The 24,910-nt window shown below is 39.5% G+C and overlaps 1 protein-coding gene across 1 annotated transcript in view; it reads right to left on the minus strand.

Moving 5' to 3' along the window:
* Positions 1-24,910, minus strand: part of PEPD (peptidase D) — a 221,878-nt gene that overhangs the window by 80,758 nt on the left and 116,210 nt on the right. The window contains exon 10 of the mRNA XM_006016614.2: positions 5,088-5,156. Within this exon, the coding sequence (XP_006016676.1) occupies positions 5,088-5,156 (69 nt within the window). The remainder of the gene's footprint in view (positions 1-5,087; positions 5,157-24,910) is intronic.

Consider the following 24,910-nt stretch of genomic DNA (forward strand, 5'->3'; position numbering starts at 1 on the left):
AAGAGTGTAGCAATTAGCTTCATATTACAAACTACTGAAGAAAAACTAACATATAATGAACTATAATAGCAAACTATTACCACTGTGATTGTGAGAATAGTTTTATTCAGAAGGGAGCATTTACTTCTCTAAGAGAAGTTTGGCTGGGGGGGGGGTGTTAATGAAAAGAGAACTGAGTTTTTACTATCCTAGCTCTGCTGAAGAGATTTTAAAAGGCCCTAGGATATGGAGAGGGGTTTAGCCTACCACTCTTTTATAACTGAAGTCATTTGGTATAGGGATCTGAGCTATCAGTCAGTCAAGGAAGCACCTGAGAAACAAGCTGGCTCTCAGCACAGTAGCTCTTGCTGACCAGACCAATGAAATAAGAAATGAAGGCCCTTGCTGTGGTGGCAGGCCTAACTACATTTCTGTCCCCCCCTCTCTCATCTGAGTGTATAAATTCAGGTTTTAATACCTCTTCCAACCATCTGCCTGGGGGAATAGCTCTCGATTCTCTCTCTCTCTTGGACCAGATCTGGCACACTATCTTACTTAGTGCCTGGGAGCACTGGATGAAGTGGTTGTAATAAAAATAGTTAAATCAGTTGGATGCCTTGAGGAAGTTTCCAAGTCCAAGTGAGATTTTAGTGCTGATTCTCAACTCCTCCTTTGCAATAATACATACAGCTGTAATAGTCTCAAAGATGCAAAGGGGCCGGAGTACAATGGGACTAGGAAGAGGGCGATCTCAGATTCAAAAACCATTTTTGACTGGTTCCCCTTCTGACATGGGTCAAGTAATTTCACCTTTCCGTTTCCTTCCCTCTAAAATGGTTACCTTCCTGAGTCAGGAAGGTGAGGCAAGGAAGTAGTAGTTAACATCTGAACTGTGCTCTGGAGTCCTCCAGTGCTACATAGGTACTAAGTATATACTTAACTGCACAAATTTACTTACCAGATACCATTATTCTAACTGAATTGGCTATACATGCATTTTATACTTAACATTCTTTTTGAAATGATAAAATTCTTTGCAAAAAAGAGTGTAGCAATTAGCTTCATATTACAAACTACTGAAGAAAAACTAACATATAATGAACTATAATAGCAAACTATTACCACTGTGATTGTGAGAATAGTTTTATTCAGAAGGGAGCATTTACTTCTCTAAGAGAAGTTTGGCTGGGGGGGGGGGGTTAATGAAAAGAGAACTGAGTTTTTACTATCCTAGCTCTGCTGAAGAGATTTTAAAAGGCCCTAGGATATGGAGAGGGGTTTAGCCTACCACTCTTTTATAACTGAAGTCATTTGGTATAGGGATCTGAGCTATCAGTCAGTCAAGGAAGCACCTGAGAAACAAGCTGGCTCTCAGCACAGTAGCTCTTGCTGACCAGACCAATGAAATAAGAAATGAAGGCCCTTGCTGTGGTGGCAGGCCTAACTACATTTCTGTCCCCCCCTCTCTCATCTGAGTGTATAAATTCAGGTTTTAATACCTCTTCCAACCATCTGCCTGGGGGAATAGCTCTCGATTCTCTCTCTCTCTTGGACCAGATCTGGCACACTATCTTACTTAGTGCCTGGGAGCACTGGATGAAGTGGTTGTAATAAAAATAGTTAAATCAGTTGGATGCCTTGAGGAAGTTTCCAAGTCCAAGTGAGATTTTAGTGCTGATTCTCAACTCCTCCTTTGCAATAATACATACAGCTGTAATAGTCTCAAAGATGCAAAGGGGCCGGAGTACAATGGGACTAGGAAGAGGGCGATCTCAGATTCAAAAACCATTTTTGACTGGTTCCCCTTCTGACATGGGTCAAGTAATTTCACCTTTCCGTTTCCTTCCCTCTAAAATGGTTACCTTCCTGAGTCAGGAAGGTGAGGCAAGGAAGTAGTAGTTAACATCTGAACTGTGCTCTGGAGTCCTCCAGTGCTACATAGGTACTAAGTATATACTTAACTGCACAAATTTACTTACCAGATACCATTATTCTAACTGAATTGGCTATACATGCATTTTATACTTAACATTCTTTTTGAAATGATAAAATTCTTTGCAAAAATTCCTAGCTACGTTACTGACCCAAACGTTTGGCAAGCGATAGTAATAGTTAGAATTATATTAAATAATTCCGTCTTAGAGGTCAGAATCATCTACACGTAAAAAGCTAAAATGAAATAATTAGTCCTTTTAGTTATACATGAAATACTAGAATTTTCAGTCACAATTTGGTTCCTTACACTCTGCTGCACTTTTTACACTCTCCTTGAAAGGATGATTTACGGGCTTGCAATGATGTTGGGCACTGGATGATGATGATGATGATGATGATGAGTACTTATACTTAAAATACATGCAAAGTGATTTTTCCATTCCAAATTGCAGTTATGATTATTCTTGATTTTCTTGTTTCATGATTTAATAAAACCCACTTAAGTTTATCAGTATTCAGAACTTCCATTTATCTAAAAGAAAGTCTTTGGAATACAAGGAAAATCACCAATGTATTAGTGATTTTTTAAGAAAATCTGGACAGAATGCATTAGATATTAAATGAACATACCTGTATTTTTTATTCATGTGATTAATAAAGTTTTGTTTATTTAAAATCAGTGTGGTTACTATAGGGGCTGCCAGTCTCAAAGTAAGTAAATCCAATTAAAAAGTCTAGATTCTGTAGTTTTAAACAGTAAGAAAGCTACAAGATTTAGCAGAATAGTAAGAGTTATTAAATTATAACACTGAAAGTTTGTTTTTTATTCAACTCAATTATTCCTAAAAACTCACCTTTACCAGCTACTTATTTGTCATGGGTTTAGAAATATTTAGTTTGTAAAAAGTTTGGGGCTTCTGATATATAAGAATTTATGACTAACTACCATTACTTCTGCTGTTAAGATTCTAATGTTAATTCAACTCATAAGGAGGATTTCTTTATAATGTTCTTGTTTAGATCTAAAGCCTAACCTTGTAAATCAGAGCTCTCTGCCTTCTAAGCAGCCAGGGGCTGCCCCCTATGCAGGCCACACAAGTGTGAGCCACAGCTTGTGTGGGTGATCTGAGTCATCAGCAGCAATATCAGTTGCACAATCATGGATAATCATCATTAAAAATTAAGTTGGAAAGGTGATTATTCCCATCTTGTTTTTGAAAGTGTCATGGGATCCTCAGTTAACTTACAACTAGACAAGCATTAAAAAAAATGTAGAAATAGAAAGGAACTTAAAGATATTGGTGTGGCCCAAGGTTCTGATGTCCTAGTAGACCCAAGACTTAAATTAGTATAATTTAGTTTGGACTAACATCGCATTGTATCAGTGCAACCAACAATGGAGATACCTTAGTATTCATCAGTCATCTAATAAAATACAGTGTACCAGTCTGGTCAGTAAATTGTTATTTCCTGATTATTTAATGAACTAAGAATAGGTGGAGTTAACTGTTTACACACCTCCAACTTTCACTTGCTGCCTTGCCGCAGGGGGCAGTGTGGTGTGGTGCAGTGTGGCACAGCACATCCCATAGTTCCAGGCAGACTTTGGCTCATGGTGCCAGCTGCGTAGCATAGTGCAGCAGGGTTGCCTGTGGCCAAAGAGCTGAGGGTGAGGCTGGGTTGTCCATCTGTGGTGTGAAGGGTGGGAGGAAAGCGGAGCCCACACATGGACCGCAGTGGAATTGGAGAGTGATGAGTTACGCATATTCACTTAGCCTACACAGTCACTGCACTACTAGTAACTAGAATACAGTAACTGTAGTCCAAGTTATATACAAAGTAATTTGCTTCTCAGGGTATACAGATACAAAGCAGGCATCTGAAATGGGGGCATGATGGGTACCCGTAGATGCACGGGATGCCTGTTCCAATGTGCTGTAATTACAGCACTTTAGAGCAGACTCAATTAACTTGATTGAAGCTTGTCAAACGAGCGTTAAATTAAAGCATCAGCCCTCCCCCACTCCCCTCCCCGAGCACGTGTAAAGGCACCCAATAGGACTTCTCTTGGATGTTCCCTTGGTCCCAAAACAGGAGGCAGGTACTGCAGAAAATAAATGAGAAGCCATCATAACTGTGAAGATTATATTTCTAAGTTTTACCCGATACTTCTATATTAACCTGCAACAGTATCTCAGGGAAGGCTATAAACTGTGTTAACCATCCTACCATTCCATGGGAGTGATACTTTCCCAAGCTAAGCATTACTTAAAAAGTAACCAGTTTTCCCACAATTTATGTACATACTTTTAGTACCAAAATTACACATGAAATTGCATCAACTTTGCACAAAAACTTGGTCTCATTATTTACACATAAGCAACTAAAGAGACAACACAAAGGAAACAGTAGTCTACAACACGCCTGGTTTACTTTTGGCCTGTGCAGAATGCAACATTAGCTTTAACAACATTTCGATATTACAAAACTCCTTTTTCACCATCGATAACAGAAACTTCTGACTGTTATCAGTGGGGAAATCTGCTGTGAACTCGAGTTACCATGTGGGCTTCAGTTCAACCCTCTCCACAGAGTAAGTTTGACATTTCTCTATTATAAAGTTGGCGCTAAGGGCACTTTGTGTTACAAATTAAACATTTGTACTTCTGGAATTACAAAACCAGTATATCAGTAATTGTTCTAACTATATTGTCTATATTTAAGTAGCAGATATTAAGCAAGCAGAAACATGGAGCAAAATTTTTCTGAAAAGATTAGTTCAACTTCAATGCATAATAAGTTTAGAGACCAGAAATTTTGAAAGTGATCCAAAGTAAGAATATGTCAAAGTACTTCTTGAGTTATAGGAGGCAGATCTTGTGTCTTTCTTCATAATACTGTTTAATAAAAAAACCCAATGGCCACACAGATATGAGTAATAAACATGATCCTGTCAATCACCGCAATCATCATGTAATCTCCTGAATACAATAGTCTTTAACCTAGCTATTGTATTAAGGCACAGCCCTAGGCATTTCCGTATTACTTCCCAAGTAAAAATGCTTACTGTACTTGGACAAAACATATTATATACCCATAAAACTGTTTTACATATCTCCAATGGGAATTTGATAATAAATGTTACAGAAATACAACACACAAAATTATCCTACCTGCCACAGATGCAAGTGTAAGAAGTATGGCGCATGCCACCCCGAGCGTAGCAATAGTGCTCGAACAGGCTGCAATTAGAAAGAATCAGACATTAATAATTTATGCAGAAACACAACAAAACAGAGAGGAAAGCAAGACTGCAGTGAAGTGAAACAAGTAGATGCAAGTCCCCTGCTCCCTGACTAGGCTCTCCCTCAATTTTTGCTCAGTTTAGCACTCAAATTAACCTACATTCTCTTCTCAACAATTCTGAGTCATATGCTTCTCAACAAGTGTGAAACTGCAAGGAAAAAGCCCTCAAAAAACCTAAAATGATATTGAAACAGCTTTATATTTCAAAAGAATGGTAAACTGTCTTAACAACTAAGTACAGAAAGAATTTTTGGCATATATATTATTTATCCTAACCCTCAAACTGGGTGACTAATAAATAGTTAAAAGGACAGAGGCTGAAAAACAAACCATAACTTTGTTAAAAACACTGTAAACAGGAATGAGTAAATATAATTCTTCTTGTGTACCTGGAATATCAACCATAACAATCCATATTTGCTGCAAAATATCTTCATATTTACACACATGCATCCACAGCCTTCCTCACACACACACATTTACTCAGAGAAAGCCGAGTCCAAACCAAATTGTGATGCTTCTAAACATTATTCAGTGGCATCCATGTAGGAGTACTGGCACTGTCAGAGAATGTGGAGTATACCAACCAAAGCCAAGTGAAGAAGATTCATGGATCCCACCGAGGACAGAGTTCCTAGAAAAAAGGTGCAAGTTTTCCCAAGTTTTCTCCACAGAAGATTTCTTAAATCTTCAGAATTTCAGATTTAAGCACAGCACTGATTAAAATGGGTGGCCCGCTCTACTGGAATTGAATGCTAAACGACACAGCTGCGTGGAACACCTACCTGCATGACAGCTGCCCATGCTGAAACTGTTTTCATATTACTCCAATGAAGTACAATTTTTCTAAATTTAAAGGGAAAAAAGTGTATTCTGACACACAACAAAAGCCACATGTTTTCTCTTAGACAGCTTAATATCTCAGTTACTTTACCATTCAAATGGGACAATAAAACACAGATATGGATCCCATAATAATATGGCTCATTGAGGGGTTTTGCTCAAAAGAGGTTTTACAGAGTTATTGTTTTATTTATTTTACATATCTATAATATATTAATTTATATATTCAATATAGACATACACACACATTTAACATCTCTGTGAGAGAGGTAGTAATACATTCTTGAAATGAGTCTCATTACAGTGCCATCCTGCTGGAGGAGCTATTTAGCCTTTAAAGCATTACTGCATTTTAATCTTTCCTGTCAAAGTCCTTTGTACATGAGGGCAGATGTGCCCAAAGCACAATTAATACAGGATTAGGTGCTTAAGAGCTAAGCACATATCATGGACCCTTTTATTCTTTTTGAAATATGCTCTAATTACAATCCAATTCCCTTTAATACAAATGGATTTAGAAAACTCATTTGTTGTAATACTAAAATCATTTCATTAACACAGAGAGATAACAGTGCCATTCAAAGTTTAGAGATGCTGTGATTTTATCCTTTTGCCATAGCAGTCCACAGAATGCAATGCAAATTCTTTGATATTAAAAGCATTAAACCACCATAAAATCAAAATAGAACTTAAAATTTCACAGAAGGATACAAACCAAACACCTCAAATTATGCATAAATAGGTAAATGAAAATGGAACAACAGACAGTGGAATTACAGTCACACTCTTCAGGGAGATGGATCTGCCAGGACTTTTCCTCAATTTTGTAATTTTACACAGTAAACAGTACAAGTTGTGTATGATTCTGAAAATTGATAGAAGATTAGAAGAAGAAGATAACAATAGAGAAGTCTGGGAGGCAGGCTGCAGTGAAAAGATGGCATAACAAAAGCCCATCAGAATCCCATTTAGTGCTCACACACATAGAGTTCCCCTTATTCACTGCACATGATGGAACTCTGCTTCTTTCCTTTTGCAAATTGTAGATTTATGTCTCCATAACACATTTGCATGTAGAGCTTTATTCCCACAGGCATTGTGAACATGAACCAAAACATTTTGCAGTTACATATTATACTGTTATGTATGTATAAGTTATGCTCCAGTAAATAACTTCCAGTGTTTCTTTATAAAACCCTACACACACAATTTAAATGACTCTGGGTAAAATATTTCCTCTTCACAGCAACTTTCAGTAACCTTCTAAAGTGTTTTTAAAAAAAAAAAAAAAAATAATGAAAACTGTAAACATCCTTCCATCTTCAGTGACAGAGAGATGGCAGGGTTTATTTTTTCACATGACAAGTGATCACATATTCATAGTTGGAATTTATACGAAACTTCATGCAGTAAAGTAATAGTAGTCACCTTTTGCTGCATTCCCAGATCACTAATACAAGGCGGTAAATAAATTAAGACATACATCATATGACCCAGTTGTTACCTAAACTTTGCTTTCTTTTTCTGAAAAAAGAAATGTGGCTGTTTAAAAAAATAATTCTATAATGTTGGATTGAAAAGTAACTGAGAGGGGGTTTTTAATGGGATTGAATTAGAGATAGTATACCTTTACTGGGTAATGTGCTTTCCACTAGAAGCACATCCTATCACACTGAATTTACTTTCACAGTCTACCAATTCATTACAAGCTTGCTAGTATGGCTGCCATTTAAGAAGTTAATATTGGCCAGAAGTGAAACCTGAACTACCGCGTTTCCACATTTCATATCAAATTGCAGTATCTCAGGGGGTGGCCAGATATAATACTTTAACTGTTCTGAGGACATTCCTGATTGGAAACCAGTTCACGACAGTCCTGGGACAGAAGTGTCTGCATGTACGCTGCTGGAGGTTCTAACTAGAAACCTCATCTTTTAGGGACTATGCTGCTGCCACAATACCACCACGGTTTGATAAAGCACCCAGACCATCATGCCTCCCAGAGAGGAGTGGCGGGGTTCCCAGGTATTGGGAGGGAGGCTGTGCGCTCCAGAGGCCCCTGAACGATTTCAGCAGCTTTTCCACCCCTGACTTGAAAGCTGCACTATCAATTTCACCCCCCGACTACAGACCCTGCACCTTGGGGTACCAGGCATGTGCAGAGCCATACAGCCTCTGCCTCCCCTTCCACCCTAAATGAGCCTGACAAGCTCAAGTGCAGGGTTTCTAGCAGAGAAGTTAAATTGACAGTGCAGCTTTTAAGGCAGGGGTTGAAAAGCTGTGGAGACCTTGGGGGAGGGGGTCCTGGAGCACACAGTCCTCTGGGAAGCACAAGCAGGAAGCCCACAGCCCCCCAGAATCTGGCAGGGGCCGATCCAGAGGTGGCACAGTGGTGGGGTTGTGCCTCCACTGACAGATCATGCCTTAGGAGCAGCAGTCCCCAAAGCAGGTAAGAATATCTTCTCTCAGTTCCCCTCCCCCACCCACTGTAGCTACTAGGAGGAGGAGAAAAAAGCTCCTCCAGAGATGCTTCTGCCTACTTCTGGTGGGCTCAGCCAGGGACAGTGACAGTGTCAGCAAGCAAGTGTCCCCTGCACTTGCAGGGAACACCAAGGTGAGACTAGGCAGAGGGGAGGAATCCACCCCCTGCCACAGTTCCCAGCTGGAGCAGGGCAGAAGCAGCTCTGGAGCCCCATGCCCCAAATCAGTTAGGGACAATGGGGACAGCAGCAATGGCAGGGGGGATGAGAGGGAAGAGGACATGCTGCTGAGCAGACAGAGGAGGGGAGAGAGTGAAGGGGGCAGGCAGGAAGGGAAAGGGGACTGGATTCTTACTGGACTTGGGGACAACAGAGTCCTAGCTGCATTCCAGAGGGTCCCTTGCCCTGAATGCATTTGGGAGGCAAAGCGGGGGGAGGGGGGAAGGGTGAGATGCAGTGCAGTCTGGGATACCTGGATGACTGAGCAGACACTAGACACAGAATGCTATGTCCCTCACATAACTTTGAGCCAGTACACAGAGGACTGACTCAAAATAGTACTTGATTTTTCCAATATTCTTTTGAAACATTCCAGGAAGTTTAAGTTGGTCTTAAATGGCCTGTTAGTCTGGACTCTTGGGGTTTAAAGTGTATTTAGAATATTCTAAGCATGATGTCTGTTCACACCCTCAGATGCCATCAGCAGTAAATCCTGCTGACATATCTAGGGAGAGGATTCTAAAAATGGCCTGTATACTGTGGATAAAATCCTGAATACACTGAAATCAATGTTAGTTCTTCCATTAACTTCAAGAGTCAGGATTTCACTCTGTGTGTTATGGTTTCAGTAAGAATTCTGCATGGAACAACACAGCCATTAGCCAAATAAAAAAAATATAATATTCTCAAGAATTACACTTCATGGGATTCTCTAATTGCACTTCAAAAGTGCAGGACACAAAATACAAATTAAACATGTGATTTAATCGGAAAATCTGTATGAAACTATGTTAATAACGGTATCTGGTATTTAGGCTGGCCTTTTCAACTAGCTGCTCTGCATGTTTATGTAATTTTTATGTTGAAGCTGGATTGCTTATGAATTTCTAATGCACTCATGAGAGAGACAAGAGTTTAGCACTTTCTCTTTTTTTCTAATTTTTCAAAGCTTACAATCATGTTTTATATATATTTCCCTTGTGGGCTTATGTATTACTTATCACCAGGTACACTGTATCTTAAGGGTATATACAGGTGTCATTCATTTATTGGGCTGTCAGAAGTCACCTTTCCAATACACACAGTTCCAAACGAACGAGTATATTCTTTCTACTGCTTTGAAACAACAGGGTTTTTTTTCTTTTCATATTTTTTAACCAGGGCATGTCAACTAATTTTCAATTCTAATTCAGTTTCTTTTAAATTATTATAACTGACTGAAAGTGTCTTCTGAAATGTAAAGGTATTTTTTAAAGCACACCCTTTTGTCATCAATTAAAAAGGGCAAACATTAATCCCTATTTTGTTAAGGAGCAAGCAAATTCAATGTGTGAGGGTTTTCAACTCTGAAGCACCAGGTAATCCTATTCCCACAGCTGTACCCATTCTTGATTACTTTATTGACAATGCTAATTTAAGGGGCAAGAAAGAAACACTGGGTTTTAAGCCATTAGGAATAACTGAAAAATAGGCTCCTACTTAAAGCTGATAAGCATATATTGCACACAAGGAAGCTTAAAATGTAACTACTACTTTAAACTACTAAGAAAGTAGTAAAAAAATAACATTTAATTGCCTGCCTTTTCAGACTTTATAGAAAAATAATTTGAAAGAGCCTATTTTGGATGGGTTCTTTTTCTGTCAACAAATGCCTATAACCACACTTAACAAATCTAATATTTACAACTTTTGTATCGTATGATAATCCTTACTCAAATTTCTAATGCAGTACCTTCCATTTTGAATCTCTGTCTAAATCAAAATGGAGCCAAATACAATCAAAACTTACTTGTAACAGTTTCATGCAATACCTGACATGTATGGAAGATAAAAGTACGAGAGAGTTATCAATATTCATGACTATTTTTTCCCTTGAACATCTTCCTCTTCGTGTGAAATATCTACATGAATTCAATTGTATATGATTTTTATTTTCCAAAAAGAAGTGAATGCTGCACAAGGAATATCTTATTTACGAGTCTTGCCCATGATGTTCTTTTTTATGAGATAAAGGATATGTAGAAGAGAACAGAACGCTGTACCTTTCAACAACTTTCTTTGAAGACCAAGATAATTTTAGACCAAATAGAACTATTACTTCTACTCCTAATTCACATCAAATAAAATCTTTTGATCCTAGTCTAATACCACAGGCACAATCTGTAATCATATAAAATATAATAGGACAGACAAGGGACAGTGCAGAAAACAGAGCCCTTTGTCGTATATCCTATCAAGAACTTTATTCTAGTTTCTATGATCATAACAGATATACCACTGAATTGCTTCTGTTTGATTTTCTCTAAGCCCAAATCTGATTTAGGTGTTGAGACAGTTACTTCACTGCTACAGTAAAGGCAACACACTAGCATAGAAAGTAGAGAAAGTATCTTGTATTATATCCATACCAGCAAAGTGGAATATGCCAAGATGGTACTCTGGCTTAAGAAAGTTTTATTTGTAAATACAATACATGGATCTTGAGTTAGAAATTGACAGATACCACCAATACCAACCCATTTTTCAGTCATTTCTGCTGATGCTCTACTTCCAAATGGCAGGTATCATAACCCTCTGTGAACTACTCAATGTACAAACGTCATAGCCTTTTCAGGAATACTTTCCCTTTTCTCTTTGTTTCATTGTGAAAGGGAATCTCATCTATTTTAAGCAAGTAATTAAGATTATGACCCTCAGTATGTTTTAAATTTTAGGACTGTTGAAGGTGACAATAGTAAGAGTGCTCTACTTTCCTTTGGTTCAAATCTGAGAAATTTGTATGCATGTGGTTATCTTTCAACTCACGAGTAATTCTATTGACTTGGAATTTTGCTTTAGGTTTTGTTTTCTGTGTGAAATTGAAAAGCCTGAAATTTTTCTCTTGGATCAAAGTCCCTTCTATCTAGGGGAAAAATATCCTCTGTTCTTCAGCCTGTTAGCTTGTACTGTGGACACAAAATTAGTGGTGTTATTCTTCCATTATTAGAAAGAAAAAGGAAAAAAGTCTCAACTGCTAGACATTTTTCCTACTATGTCCCAGCATATTTGTAGCTAGAAGTAAGTAGCCCTAAGAGGCTAGAAAGGTCAAAATACCATCCTGGTTTCTAGTCAGAAATGCTGAGTGACCACTGCACAACTCATCTGCAGAATAGGACTAAAAAGTCTTAAAAGACTTAAAAGCTAAGGTGAAATCCTGAGCTTGTGCAAGTTAGTAGCATTTCTAATAGCTCCTGCAGAACCATGATTTCATCATATATCTTAACTAACAGCACAGTGGTTAGGAACAGGGACCTCAATCTCAGCTAGTGTTTTGTTTTGCAGGTGACTGTGAAAACATAAAAAACAGCTCTATCCAGATCATCTGAGAATATAAGATAAAAGCCAGGCAGTTTCTAATGGCACGAGATGCCAGAACACCTCAAAAATCCTTCAGCAGCCTCCAACCCACATTGAATAGGACAGGTATCAAATGGAGGCTTGTGAAATCCTGTACAAAAGCTGGTCTCAAGACAAACACATACTTGATGACATCTTCCCACAACTCTCGAGAGGGGACCACAAAATAATCCAGGGCCTGGAAGCAGTGAACAGAAGTCACTCGTATTTCAGGAGTCCATTTATAAATGATATACCAGGATGGTGTAGTGGCCATAAAAGAGTACCCCTTGTTATAAGGCATCTGTGATTTCAGAGACCAGAAGGAAACTCATGGAGTTAATATATCATTATAAAGTTTTTACTGAAACAAATATTTACTATAAAATAGTTGTGTGAGTTATCATTCTGTGGTTTTAAGATTCTTTCAGATGTGCAATAATTTATCAATGTACCTTTGAGAAAGTTTCCACTTAATAAAAAAGAAACCTTTTCACATTTCAAAAATATTGTTCTTTGAACAGAGCCCTTGAGACTTACCTTGAAATGCAAGCAGGTGGTTTTGAGCTATAAATTGGAAACAGCAGCAGCAAAAGGGAGTTCTGTACAGAACTCAGAGGAAATATTTTTGAGTGAAGTTGGCAGAAGTAGGAGAATATCTATTACTTATTTATTTGTGAACTGAATTATTCTTGAATTAAAGATGATGAATATGAAGTGCCTTTCCACCTTTTTATGGCATTAATATAAAGGATAATCACATGACAGACTAATACTCAATGTTTCTTTCACCATTAAAATCACAGAGGGCTACATTTCCCAAAACTGACCTTTTTCTATTACTTAATTATTCATGCCTGCAATTGGCAGCCACCACTTTGATCATTTAGAAATTTAACTATCTGATTACACTCAAAGGCAAGTTTACAGCCTAAACAGCAACTTGGAAAAATCATAGCAGAGAGGCTAGTTAAACTTGTGATTTTAGCAGGAGAGCTGAAGAATAAGATACCATCTGAGTTTTGCTGAAGGGGAGAATCAGATTCTTAGTAGATAGACATGAACTGGAGCTGATTGTTAGGCTAACTGTAAATGCAGAACATATACTATGAAATAAGAGAACTCTGTGCAACAAAACTGAAAATGTGAATTTCCAGATTAAGAAACAAAATGTCTGTACAGCACAGACTTCCATGATCCATCAGCTTGATTTCCAAAAATTGTATTCTACTGGCTCTGGCTTTTGAGATACTACCTTTTTTTTCTTTTTCTTTTTTAATTAAACTCTAGCCAAAATGGGCACCTATCCAAAATCAAGGACAGGATTAGACAGTGAAATCATTCAAGAAATTAAGAGAAAGAGGCATGTAGGGATTGTTGGCTCTGGATTTAGCATCCAAATACAAGAGGTATACGAAGCGGGCCCTATTCTATTTGGATTTGGCCAGAATCAAGACAGTGATTCGATTCGTTGATTTGGATCACTGTCCCCGATTCAATTCAGCTGAATTTGAATCTGAAGATTCGATGCCAATTCGGAGAATCAGCGATTCGGACGTAGCTTTATCTCGAGGTACCAGTGCAGCTTGTGAATGCTGAAATGCTGGGGCACATGGAGTGTCCCACAGAAATGGGGGGGGGCCCTCCACATACTCGGTGGCAAACCCAGAAGTGGACCAGAAGTAGTTCTGGTCCACTTCCAGGTCCACCAGGGAGCTCACAAGGGGGCCCCCTGGGTGCCCCCCCCCCGACCTAGTGGGCACCACTCGCCGAGCCGGAAGTGGACCGGAAGGGCTTCTTGTCCACTTCCAGGTCTGCTGCCGGGCGCGCTGGAGAGCCCCCTGCACTTCTGTGGGACTCTCCATGCACCCCAGCATCGCAGCACTCACGAGCCGCCTGCTACCTAGAGGTATGTAGAAAAAAAACATTTAAAGCTGTGTCTATGTCCAAATCTCCAAATCAATTTGGAGGGCTCCTATTCAATATGGAGAGATTAAAGGGTCCTCTGTTTCAATTTGGATTTAGAAATTTGGCCACCGAATTGGGCCAAATTTCCACCAAATCAAATCAGGGACCAAAGCTTGGCTACCTTGTTCGGGGCATGGGGACACACCCTCAGACGGACCACAACCTTTCCATTCTCTAACAGGCAAATTTATTGATACGTAGTGATAACATAAAAGACACAATACAAACAATCAAGCAATTCCATATATCTACCAAATCCTAGGGCTGTCATCAGAGTCAAAGTACATCTGGCCAGGATGCAATTTTCACTCTGAGGCTGTTTCTCCTACGTGTCAGCATGTCAGCATTCTGGAGGTGGGATGCCAAGGCCCACATCCCCCAAAGTGGGGTGGGTGAGATGGGCTGGTGATGTACCCTCTGTCCATGATGGTTTAGGGGACCCTTCCTGGGGGACAGGGACGGGGACAGATAGGACAAAGGGAGGGACTGAAAGGAAAAGGAGGGACCCTTTTGTTACTCTCAAGGCTCTGCTTTTGTATTCTCCTCCTCCCTTGATGACTCCTGATGACTTTTCATCCATGGCTATCTCTGGTTGGTTCTCTCTCTGTGGTCACATGTCCATGTAGCCTTCCAGGCCTTTTTCTAATTTGGTCTGTTCCCCCAGAACCGGGACTCATGCCCCCCTCTGCTCTAAGGCTTAGTAGCTGGTGTTGTGTATCTTGTGTTATAGGCAGTATGGTACATACTTCCTTGGTTCCCAGGCTTTGTGTCCTTGTTGTGTTAGATAACCTGCCTGCCTTGATGGCTGCAATTCTTGTGTTATGGTATGTCCCCCTCAATTCTCAGGCTGTGTCCAACCATTGGCCTTATTGCTTTAGACAGCTTGTCTGCCTCCAGAGCTATATGGAACTGTGTATGTGAAACCCATAGGCTCTTAGAAAACAATTAAGCCCTGCTGCCCACCTTGAACCATCCTATGCATATCTATACCTATAAGCCAATTCCCAAAAAGGAAACCTTTAAATGCCATTTCCAAGCCAACAGGGATGACAGTGTCTTGATAGGTGCAAGACGCACAAAGGGCATAAGAACAAATGCAGTTTTATTTAATATCCCAAGAAATGCCATCCCTAAATGGAACTTAGCCTATTAGGACAAAGCTGTTTCACCAGGAACTAATGCCACCTGGAAATCATAAACTTAAACAGAAAGTCCATAAATAATACAAAGCTCACTGTCACAAGTGCCATGTATGATTTGTGATGATTGAAGGCAATTTATAATCTCAGTTTAAGAACAGGGCACTGAGGTGAGGCGTAATTAACATTTTAATTGGATAATTGGGAATTATAAATTACCTGTCTAATATTAAGAATAATTAGAGTGATCACATGACATTTGCTGACATTTTATAAATTTTTGTTCAACTATTCAAGCTTTTGGAGATTAATGATTGGCTAGAATTATATTTTTTTCTTCGCTCTGCCCAGCTGGAGGGGGTGCAGCAGCATGGATGCATCCCTCTTTCAGACTACACCACTGAAGCAACAGCAGGATCTTTTATTTTAAGTTCCAAATCAGGTAAGAATCCCATCTCCCCTATCCACAGCCCAATCCCCCTGCTCTTGACACCCCTCCCTTCCCCTCTGTCCTCAATAGCCTGTCCCCTCCTCTCCCCTTCTGCTTGTCCCCTCCACTGCCCATTGCTGCTCTGGTCACTGCTCCCGCATCCCACTTCACAAAATCCTGAATCTGCCCAAACTGACCAGTTTTATTCCTTCTACGGTTCCCCATTTAGAGTTAATACTTCATGCTAAGACTCATGATTTCCCATGCTTTCTGCAAACTGAATGCAAGCAAGAAACACACCACTTCTTTGCTGGGACTGGCATAGAAGCAATCCATAAAAGACTTATCAAAAGGATTGTATTGGAATTTCAGGAGCCAAGGAACTGCTGCTGCTACACAGTGAAAAAGTCTAAATGTTTAAATGGTCTCCAGCATTTAGAAAGCATTAGCTGTACATCCACATCAAGGGGGATCATAAGAGTATAGTAGGGGTGGACAATACGTAATTTCCATCCAAGAATTCTACAGGAGTTTCTCCTTGTACTGCTGCTTATTCTCTCTTGCATGCAAACCTGAAGCTCCTTCTCTTTAGCATTTAGGTAGCTACTCCCTAGCACCATAGAATCACAGAAAGTGAGGGTTGGAAGGAATCTCAGAAGGTCATCTAGTTCAACCTCCTGCTCAAAGCAGGATCATCCCCAGCTAAATCATTCCAGCCAGGGCTTTTTCAAGCAGGGCCTTAAAAACCTCCAAGGATAGAGATTCTACCACCTCTCTAGGTAACCTGTTGCAGTGCTTCACCACCATGATATTGAGAAAGTTTTCCCCAATATCTAACCTAAACCTCCCTTCCTGCAACTTGAGACCGTTGCTCCTTGTTCTGTCAGCTGCCACCACTGAGAACCCCTCTGCTCCTGTCCAGCCCAAATGGAGGCTAAGAAACTTTGAGCCAAGGATCTATTTTTAGCAAATTTTCATTATCAAAGAATATAGCATGAGTTTTCAGTCTTAAGGAAAAAATAATTCAAAGTACAGTAGGGATCATCCATCATACTATTAACAAAGTGAACACCAAGAATGATCCTGTTTTGACTACTTCACCAACTAGAAAATGTACTTTGTGTTATACTGTTAGCAACAATTGATTATAACAACTTCACACTTAATGTAATATTATATAAAGAAATGACATAAGATTTTCTAAGACCCATTTCTCCATTTCCTAACTAATAATTCTAGATCTCAACTGGCATATTTTAAATTAAATTTTTGTAGTTTAAACCTATTTATCAACAGCTAATTAATGAGGTCTAAATCCTTTGATGACAGAATGATTAAACTGCGTTTTAACTAATCCATCTTTAATTAAAATGCTGCCAGCAAACCATTTCTGGATGTGTAAAAGGGACACATTTATAGATGCTCACTCTTTAAATATGCATTATGTAAAGCCAATAATTAGAAGAACTCATGATTTCAATTATATTTTAATTACTGTTACATATAAAACATGCTTTAATAAATGTAATGCAATACATTTTCTTTCTTTACGACTCACTAATCATTCCTATTGGGGTGACAACCAAATAAAAGGAAGTTTAATATATGCGCTAGTACAGGAATCTTGTTTAGCTTTGAGCCAATCTCTCCCCATTTCTTCTTTTCAGTAGAAAGGTACTTAATTATCTCTAAACCTAAAATACAAATGAATCTCTATAAATCTTTATTAAAAACTGTTTAAGCGAATTGGTAGTAACTGACCATAAGAAAGGGATAAGTGCAATTTTTCCTATTAACTGAAACTTTCTTAAACCAGAGAACACCGGGGTTCTTAAGTATTACCAGTTAAGAGATAAGGAGATCCATATGTCTCCAGTTCCCCAGTACCTTCTTGTTTTGACTAATAACTAAAGGTGCACCGATACATCGGTCTGATATTGGATCGGTACTGATATAAAGAAAATCTGCTATGTTGGTCCGATGGGGCCAATAATTTGGATGATAAATGCCCGTGCTGCACACAGCTGCAGTGCAGTACTCAGGCAGCGAGGAGCAAAGCCGGCAACATGGAGAGCTGCCTCCAACTGGTCAGTTGGACAGAGAGCGGGGAGGCAGATCAACACCCCTGCAGTGAGGGAGGGACAGGGGCAGTGCCTGCCCCTGCCCCTTCTCTCACTGCAATTCATGGGGATGGGATCCCACTGCAGCTTGCACCCGGGGGGGGGGGGGGGGGGGGGGCATGTGTGCCCCTGGATCTGCGCAGGGTGGGTGGACAGGGAGGCTGCAGCTGCAGGCTCGAGCCCGCACTGCACGGGGCTGTTCTCGGCAGGGCTGGGCTCAGAGCAGGTGCTGGCAGCACTGGGACGGGGCTGCAGCCACCCCAAATTTTGCCACAGCCTCTGCCTGCCCGGCACAGCCCCAGCTCAATGCCCCATCACCACCCATGCACTGGGAAAAGCTGAGGCTGCACCAGGCTGCTGGTGACTGCAGCACTGGTCACCAGTGCCTGCTCTGAACCTCACCCCCACCAAGAAGAGCCCTGCGCAGCCCCGGCTCGAGCCAGCAGTTGCAGCCTGCCCACCCACCCTGCACATATCCAGGGGCACACACACCTCCCCCTCCCCCCATGCCCTTCCAGGGTGCAAGCAGTGGTGGGAGCCACCTCCCCTCCCCCCGCAAGCTGCGGCTCACCACGAGGGGGTTGATCTGCCCCCCCCCGGCCACGTCCCTTCCCACCACAACAGACTGACCAGCTGGAGGTAGCTGTATTAGATACTGGATCGGTATCAGCCGATATGCCTCCTTAAATATTGGCTATCGGTATCTGCTCCCAAAATCTCTACCAGTGTGCTCTTAGTAATAACCTGCGCAGGTTCTACTACTTAAGTCAATTGGGAGGTTTAAAACCTCCCCACTCCCCTCCAAAATAAACAAACAAACAAACAACACTAATTAAGCCTGGGTGGAAAGCTATGCTAACACCATCCTGCTTCCTGTATTCAACCTAGCTCATTCAGCACTAGTTTGCTTATATCTGTATGCACTGCATTATGCTCTGTGGCAACACCAGAGTCTATAGCAGATTCATACACCTCTGTGTAATCGAACCACTGGGGAGTGTAGCAGAGGCAAAGAACCGCATGTGCAAGTATGTTAAATGTTTTCATGCTGCAACATTTGCTGACATGGTGATGACAGAGTTTTAAAGGGACAGGTAACAAACCAAATAGGATACGAAAGCTTAGGGCTTGGTATATGACGATGGGAGGAATGACAGATGCAGACATTTAATGAAGACAGCAGCTTCAAGCTCTTGCATGAGAATGGGAGATAGAAGAGTTGATGGAAAACCATACTTTATTATGGATACAGCCAGCTAATGACAGCTAACTACCCTTTTCTTTGCCTGGTGATTAAGGGCCCTTCTCATAACAGATAAGCCGCTTGATATTGGGAATGTACACTGCAAAATGCTCATTTTTGTGGGGGTTATTTAACCACTCTCATTCCAAGTAATTGTCCAGGATTCAATAAAGCTGCTGTCTCATATCGGTCATATCCATCTTTACAAACATCCTGTTCCCATCCTGTGCATCTTAATGAGCTTTGAACTCTATTTCACAAAGTCTACAACCACTTACATAACCAACCTGCAAAGAGTCTTCTCAACTCTCTTCCTTCTCATTATTTGTTTCAATCCAGGCACACACACACACTCAATATGCATCAGCACATTGGAATATGCATCAGCATCTCCACATATGCACACATGCACTCTCTTATATTTTCACACTTTATTTTTCTGCAAAGTGGGGAAAAAAAACCCAAATTTGCTTCAAGTTGCTTCTCAGAAGAATGTTCTCAGTCACAGTGCAGTGCCATTTGTTATTCTTGTGCAGTTTTCTAAATACATAAAATATATTCATGTTTATGGCCTTGATTCCTCAAAGGCATCTACAAACAGGGAATGGCTCTCCTGTGATGAGGCCTATTGTCTTAATCAAGAAGCCCACCCTAGTAGAGTCATTTACAGAACCCAGGCCTACTTTATTCTATGCCCTAAAAGATAAAATTGTGTTGCATAGCCAGACTTTGCTCTGAGATCTTATGCTTTTAGCTCCTGATCATTTAGCATTTAAAATGTTACTTAATTTTCTCTTTTTCTACATATATATTTTCTTTAAAGTCTTATACAAGCTCCATATCAAAGGACACCCAATCCAAAGGCCGGGCATCACTTACTTGAGCATAAAATTGTGGAGATACAAAGTATCTCTGTATAGATATAAAGTAAAAAAAAAAGATTTTTACGTATTTTTATATGCATTTCTGAATTTTCATGTGGAAAATATAGCTATAATGTGCTATTTGCAACACATTTTCTTAAGAATCATCAGCTAAGTTTGGCAGACAAGGTTCCTTGGGTGAATTTGATATCTTTTATTAGACCAACCCAAATGGTTGGAGAATAGTTATTAAGCAAGCTTTCGGGTTCAAAAACCCTTCGTCAGGCTCAGGAAGCTGCAGCAGTTGGTGTGTGCTCTTGTTTTAGAGAGCAATTGACAGATTTCTACCACATATGGATCTGCTGTTTCCAAATACAAAACTGTACCATTAGATACAGGTGATACCTGATTCTCTTTCAACCCACTGTCAGAGCATAGTAGGTGCCTCAATAATACGGATAACTGGCAGAATATTTAAATAGTTTCAAAGAGGACCTTTTCCTCCAACAGAAAGTAAAGTCTTTGACACAACTTTAGAATAATAACGCTCATTTTTACTTTAAGGGGGAATTAATGTGTGAGATAATTTCGTAACAACTATACATTAATTTAACATCATGTTTTACCTGTTTTGACAGCTCTGGGTTATTAAGAATTATGTAAAATAATTCAATAGCTGGTTAGGATTTTTAGGGACTGATGCATTCTATTTAAAGCCCTTCAATCAAACTAGAAGCATAAATAGCTATCTACTTTGTAATTACTTATACTGAATTCTCATCCACTACTTAGCATTAATAAACTACATACAGTACTTACACTTCAGCAAACAGCACTTAATTTCAAATTCCTCCCATCTCAACCAGTCTTCAAGATCTATTAGCACAGTTCCTTTTTAGGCTCAGGGTCAGAAAACTGAATTTTACAGGAGTTATCTATAATGACAATTCTAAAATGTAACAAAATTGTAGCAACAATTGTAATATATCATTATTATTGCACTGCAACATTAGGATAGCAACTAACCAGTGGTCTGGTTTTTGGGAAATCAAAAGCAAACCACGCTCAGAAAGAAAGGAAGGAACTTTGTAATAGCCCCACTCTGGTATCTAGTGCCACTATGTCTCCGTTCCAACCCCCTGCCTTCCCTGCCCCCCATACACCCGTTTAAAATATGAGTTTGACTTTAAATTGCAGAAAAAAATAAATCAACAGCACCAAGCTTCTAGCAAGCTCATGCAATCACATCCCTCCTATCCTAAACCTCTCTCTTAAGGCTTATTTTAATCCAACTGTTTAGCTCCAAAAATCTCTAAGCCGTTTCCTTAAGTCACACAACAAGTCCAGGGACGTTCCTCCATCTTTTGTCTCTGTTCCAGCAGCTGTGCCTGTCACTGGTTTTGGGGCTTCTTCCACAGGCAGGTCCCCACAAACAGCACTTACCAAGTTTGCCCTCCTAAGAAGGAAAGGCTGCTGTTTATACTGCCCTCCTGAAGTCGCTTAGTTTTCCTCTAAGAAATACCATTCCCTCTGAGGGAATTTCCTTGCCTTAGAAGGCTGAATCCCAGTGAAAGGCCAGCTTGGTGGCATCTGTTTTGAAAGGGATATCAAATTCATGAATTCACTTCTCTATGAATATATTCAACAATATTATGCACAACCCAACATAAACCTATTAAAGTTGAGTCCAACACAAGACTGACTAAGATTCAATATAGTGTCTTATTTTGAAGATATCCCAAAAACAAGTAGTACTGTAAGTGTAGGTAAATTTCTAGTGCTCAGCCATATATGTCCCTTATACTGATTTTAGGACCAAATTTTCATGAGTGAGACTGTTACTAAGGCAACCTGTTTTATTAGCTTCAGAAAGGGCCAAATGATTTTCAGCATCCAGTTGGATGGACTTCAGGGACCGCACTTTACCTTATGAGGACAATGGCAGGTTTCTACTATGTTGTACAGCAGTAGTGCTACCCACGAGAAAATACCCAATAGCAGACTTGGTTATCCAACATTCCAGCTTGTTGGCAATGGTGCCACCCTGTACTACCGCACATGGGTAACACACATACCTTTTCAGTAAAACAAGATGTAATATTTAGCCAGATGCTCAGCTAGATAGATGTGCTGAGGTGTTTATTGTCAGCCTACAGTTTTCTAATAGCTTTTATTTTTAATCTCTAAAAGTATTGTGATACTGTTTAGAAATGGGAGAAAAATGCACTGAACACCACCTTCAGAATCCTTCAGTAGAAATACATTTGCAAATAAACTCTTTAATTCTATAAAAGGAAAAAATATGTTGAAATAATAATTTTCTTAGTGTGTGCCTGGCATGGAAGCTATTTTTATTCAAGCTCCATTGCAGAGAAGTGGGTGGCTCAGAAACTTTTCAGAAAAGGCCATTAAGCTGATTCTCTTTAGTTATATCAGTCCTTGCATACCAATGAGAAACTAGGGGCCAATCTGAGATTCCATTAAGACAGAGCTGTATCTATATACATCAGGAAAGCATCTGGTCCTAGATCCAAGATTAAAGTTTAGCATTGGTGCTTTTCTCTTGCATCATGTCAAAAATTAACAACCAGCTACGCTTTGTACTACTATACTTCGAAGTAAGCAAGGGTTGGGGAATCAACTGAAGTGAAATGTTTAGTCTTAACTTTCCAACTGGAGAGGATGTAGATTTGCAGTTACACTGGACTCGCATAAAAAAAAAAAAAAAATCAGGATACACAGCCATTGCTTGAATATACTGGGTACACACACACAAGCAATGTGCAAACATACACACACACTTTTATATTTATATATTTTTATAATTACATAAAAATAAAAATGAAGGAAGGACTTCTAAGTAAAATATGCCTTGAATCCAAATCTCACACCTGATGCACTGAAGCAAGCAGACACTATTACAACTAGGTACCTACTTCTGCAGCCCGCAAACACTGAAGTGATTGGCACTTCAAAAATGCCCAAAAGTTTGTTGGATGTTTTATTAAAATACTATATCTGGGACATTTCCCATTCTAAGTAATTAATACTGAGATAACACTGCAAAGATAAATGGTGTAGTAAAGTAAAAATGCATCTGTAAATAGTCCGTAGTAGAAGAGTATATATTATATGGACCCACAATTCAGGCAGACATCATATAGAGAGGCACAAAGGTGATGCAAGTCTATAATAACTCTTTATAATGACTTCCTAAAGCAGTTTTTAATGCAAATGCAGAATTAATTATATACTTCTGAGCTACACACCATATAGACCGACTGGTGAGTAATGGTAATAATGTAAATAATTGCATATAATCCAACCTCTAAAATTATAGCAGGACATTTTTGGCTCTCTGAAACAATCTAACATGCTTGAAAAATTATAGCTATTAAGTATATTTTTAAAGTGTGCCACTACCAAATGGTTAGTTGTAGCACTGAGCAAATCCATCGTGTTAAGATTTTACTGCAATTAATGTTCTGAGTCTTGACACTGAAACTCTTACCTGTACGCCTATACCAGAAATTGTACAAGTCAGCCCTCAAACTGTACTTCACAAAAAAAGTTATATCAGTATGTTATTATATTTTACTATATATAATATGTAGAATATTTATATACATTTAATATTCAATATATTAAAGAATGACCATGTAGAGATGACAATTCTTTTACAATAGATTAAGGAAATAGCTAATGTTTATGGTTTGCCTTCATGTCTGATTTCTCTTTTTAAAGCACAAGGTTCTGGGATTTAGCAAATACTAACAATTAAATAGTTAGTTATCATTTTGTAGGCCCTTCAAGGAAGAAACCACTGCTGAATGTCATGACCTTAAGACGTGCACACAGCGAAATGTAAGAAGCTGCATAATCTTATTTAAAATATAACTCTTGTACTCTCTTTTTTGTCTGTTCTTACTTGTCATACAAGCTCTTTGGGACAGGAAGCTGCCTTTGTTTGGTAAATTGCCATATGCACTTATGCTCTATATATTATTAATTATAATATAATAATAATAATAATGAAAACAACAAAATCAACATATATTGCAAAGTGGGTGGAGCACAACTACCTATCTTCCTGAAGAGTCTATGACTATAAAGGTCAGTGAAGCTTTAAATTTTGAAATTCAAATTAAGATTTAATAGATGCAGGGAGAAATGCTGAAGTTGCAAACTACTTTATCAGGGTGGTCAAGAATGTGCTTTCCTTTTGAATAAATTTATATTTAAATGTAAAAATAATATCTATATTCAGTGCCAAGCCCAGCAACCCAGAGCCACATGGTTATGGAGTGCCAGTTTCTGTAGCTGACAGTGAACAAACAAGTGCTGGGTCTAGCATTACATCAGGTGCGTCTAAGTGAGACATTTATTGTGGAACTGCCTAATTAGCTCTGCAGTAAAGTCTCCGTGCCTACACGTGCGGGCCGCGTAGGCCCGCGTAGTTCTATTAGGTCGCAGTAAACTAATAAACGCCACTGTAGGTTAGTACTTGTAAATACAACTACTGTTCTATGGCAGCATTATTTATTGCACAGAAACAGACGTGTAGACGCTGACGGGGCTGGTTGGGGCACAAGGGTACTTCAGTGCAGGAGCTACCTGCCAGCTAGCCCCACGCTGGAGCCTTCTCTTGGCCCCAAGCCAGCCCCTCCACAGCACACTAAGCCAGGTTAGAGCTGATGGCTAGAAAAGGATATTTAGAGGTTTGATTTTAGGAATTGGCTTGTACGTAAAGTAGATATTGCATTAGAAAATGGTCATGGGGAATGGCAAGGGTTAATTGATTTCTAAAAGCTCGTTTGTCTCACAGTTTTACAGCCTTTAAGACAGATGAGGTGTCTGAGGCCCACAGACGTACACATCCTGGGAAATTAAAAACATCCAAACTTTATTTTCATAATAAAAATAGGCCTGCCTAGCTCCAGGATTAGTTTTCTGGTTTGTAATGAAATGACCAAATTAAAGTGTGTGCATGAAGATAGGATTTTAGCCAGA

The sequence above is a fragment of the Alligator sinensis genome, unplaced genomic scaffold (assembly GCF_000455745.1).
Source record: "Alligator sinensis unplaced genomic scaffold, ASM45574v1 scaffold170_1, whole genome shotgun sequence".
NCBI classification, from domain to species: domain Eukaryota; kingdom Metazoa; phylum Chordata; order Crocodylia; family Alligatoridae; genus Alligator; species Alligator sinensis.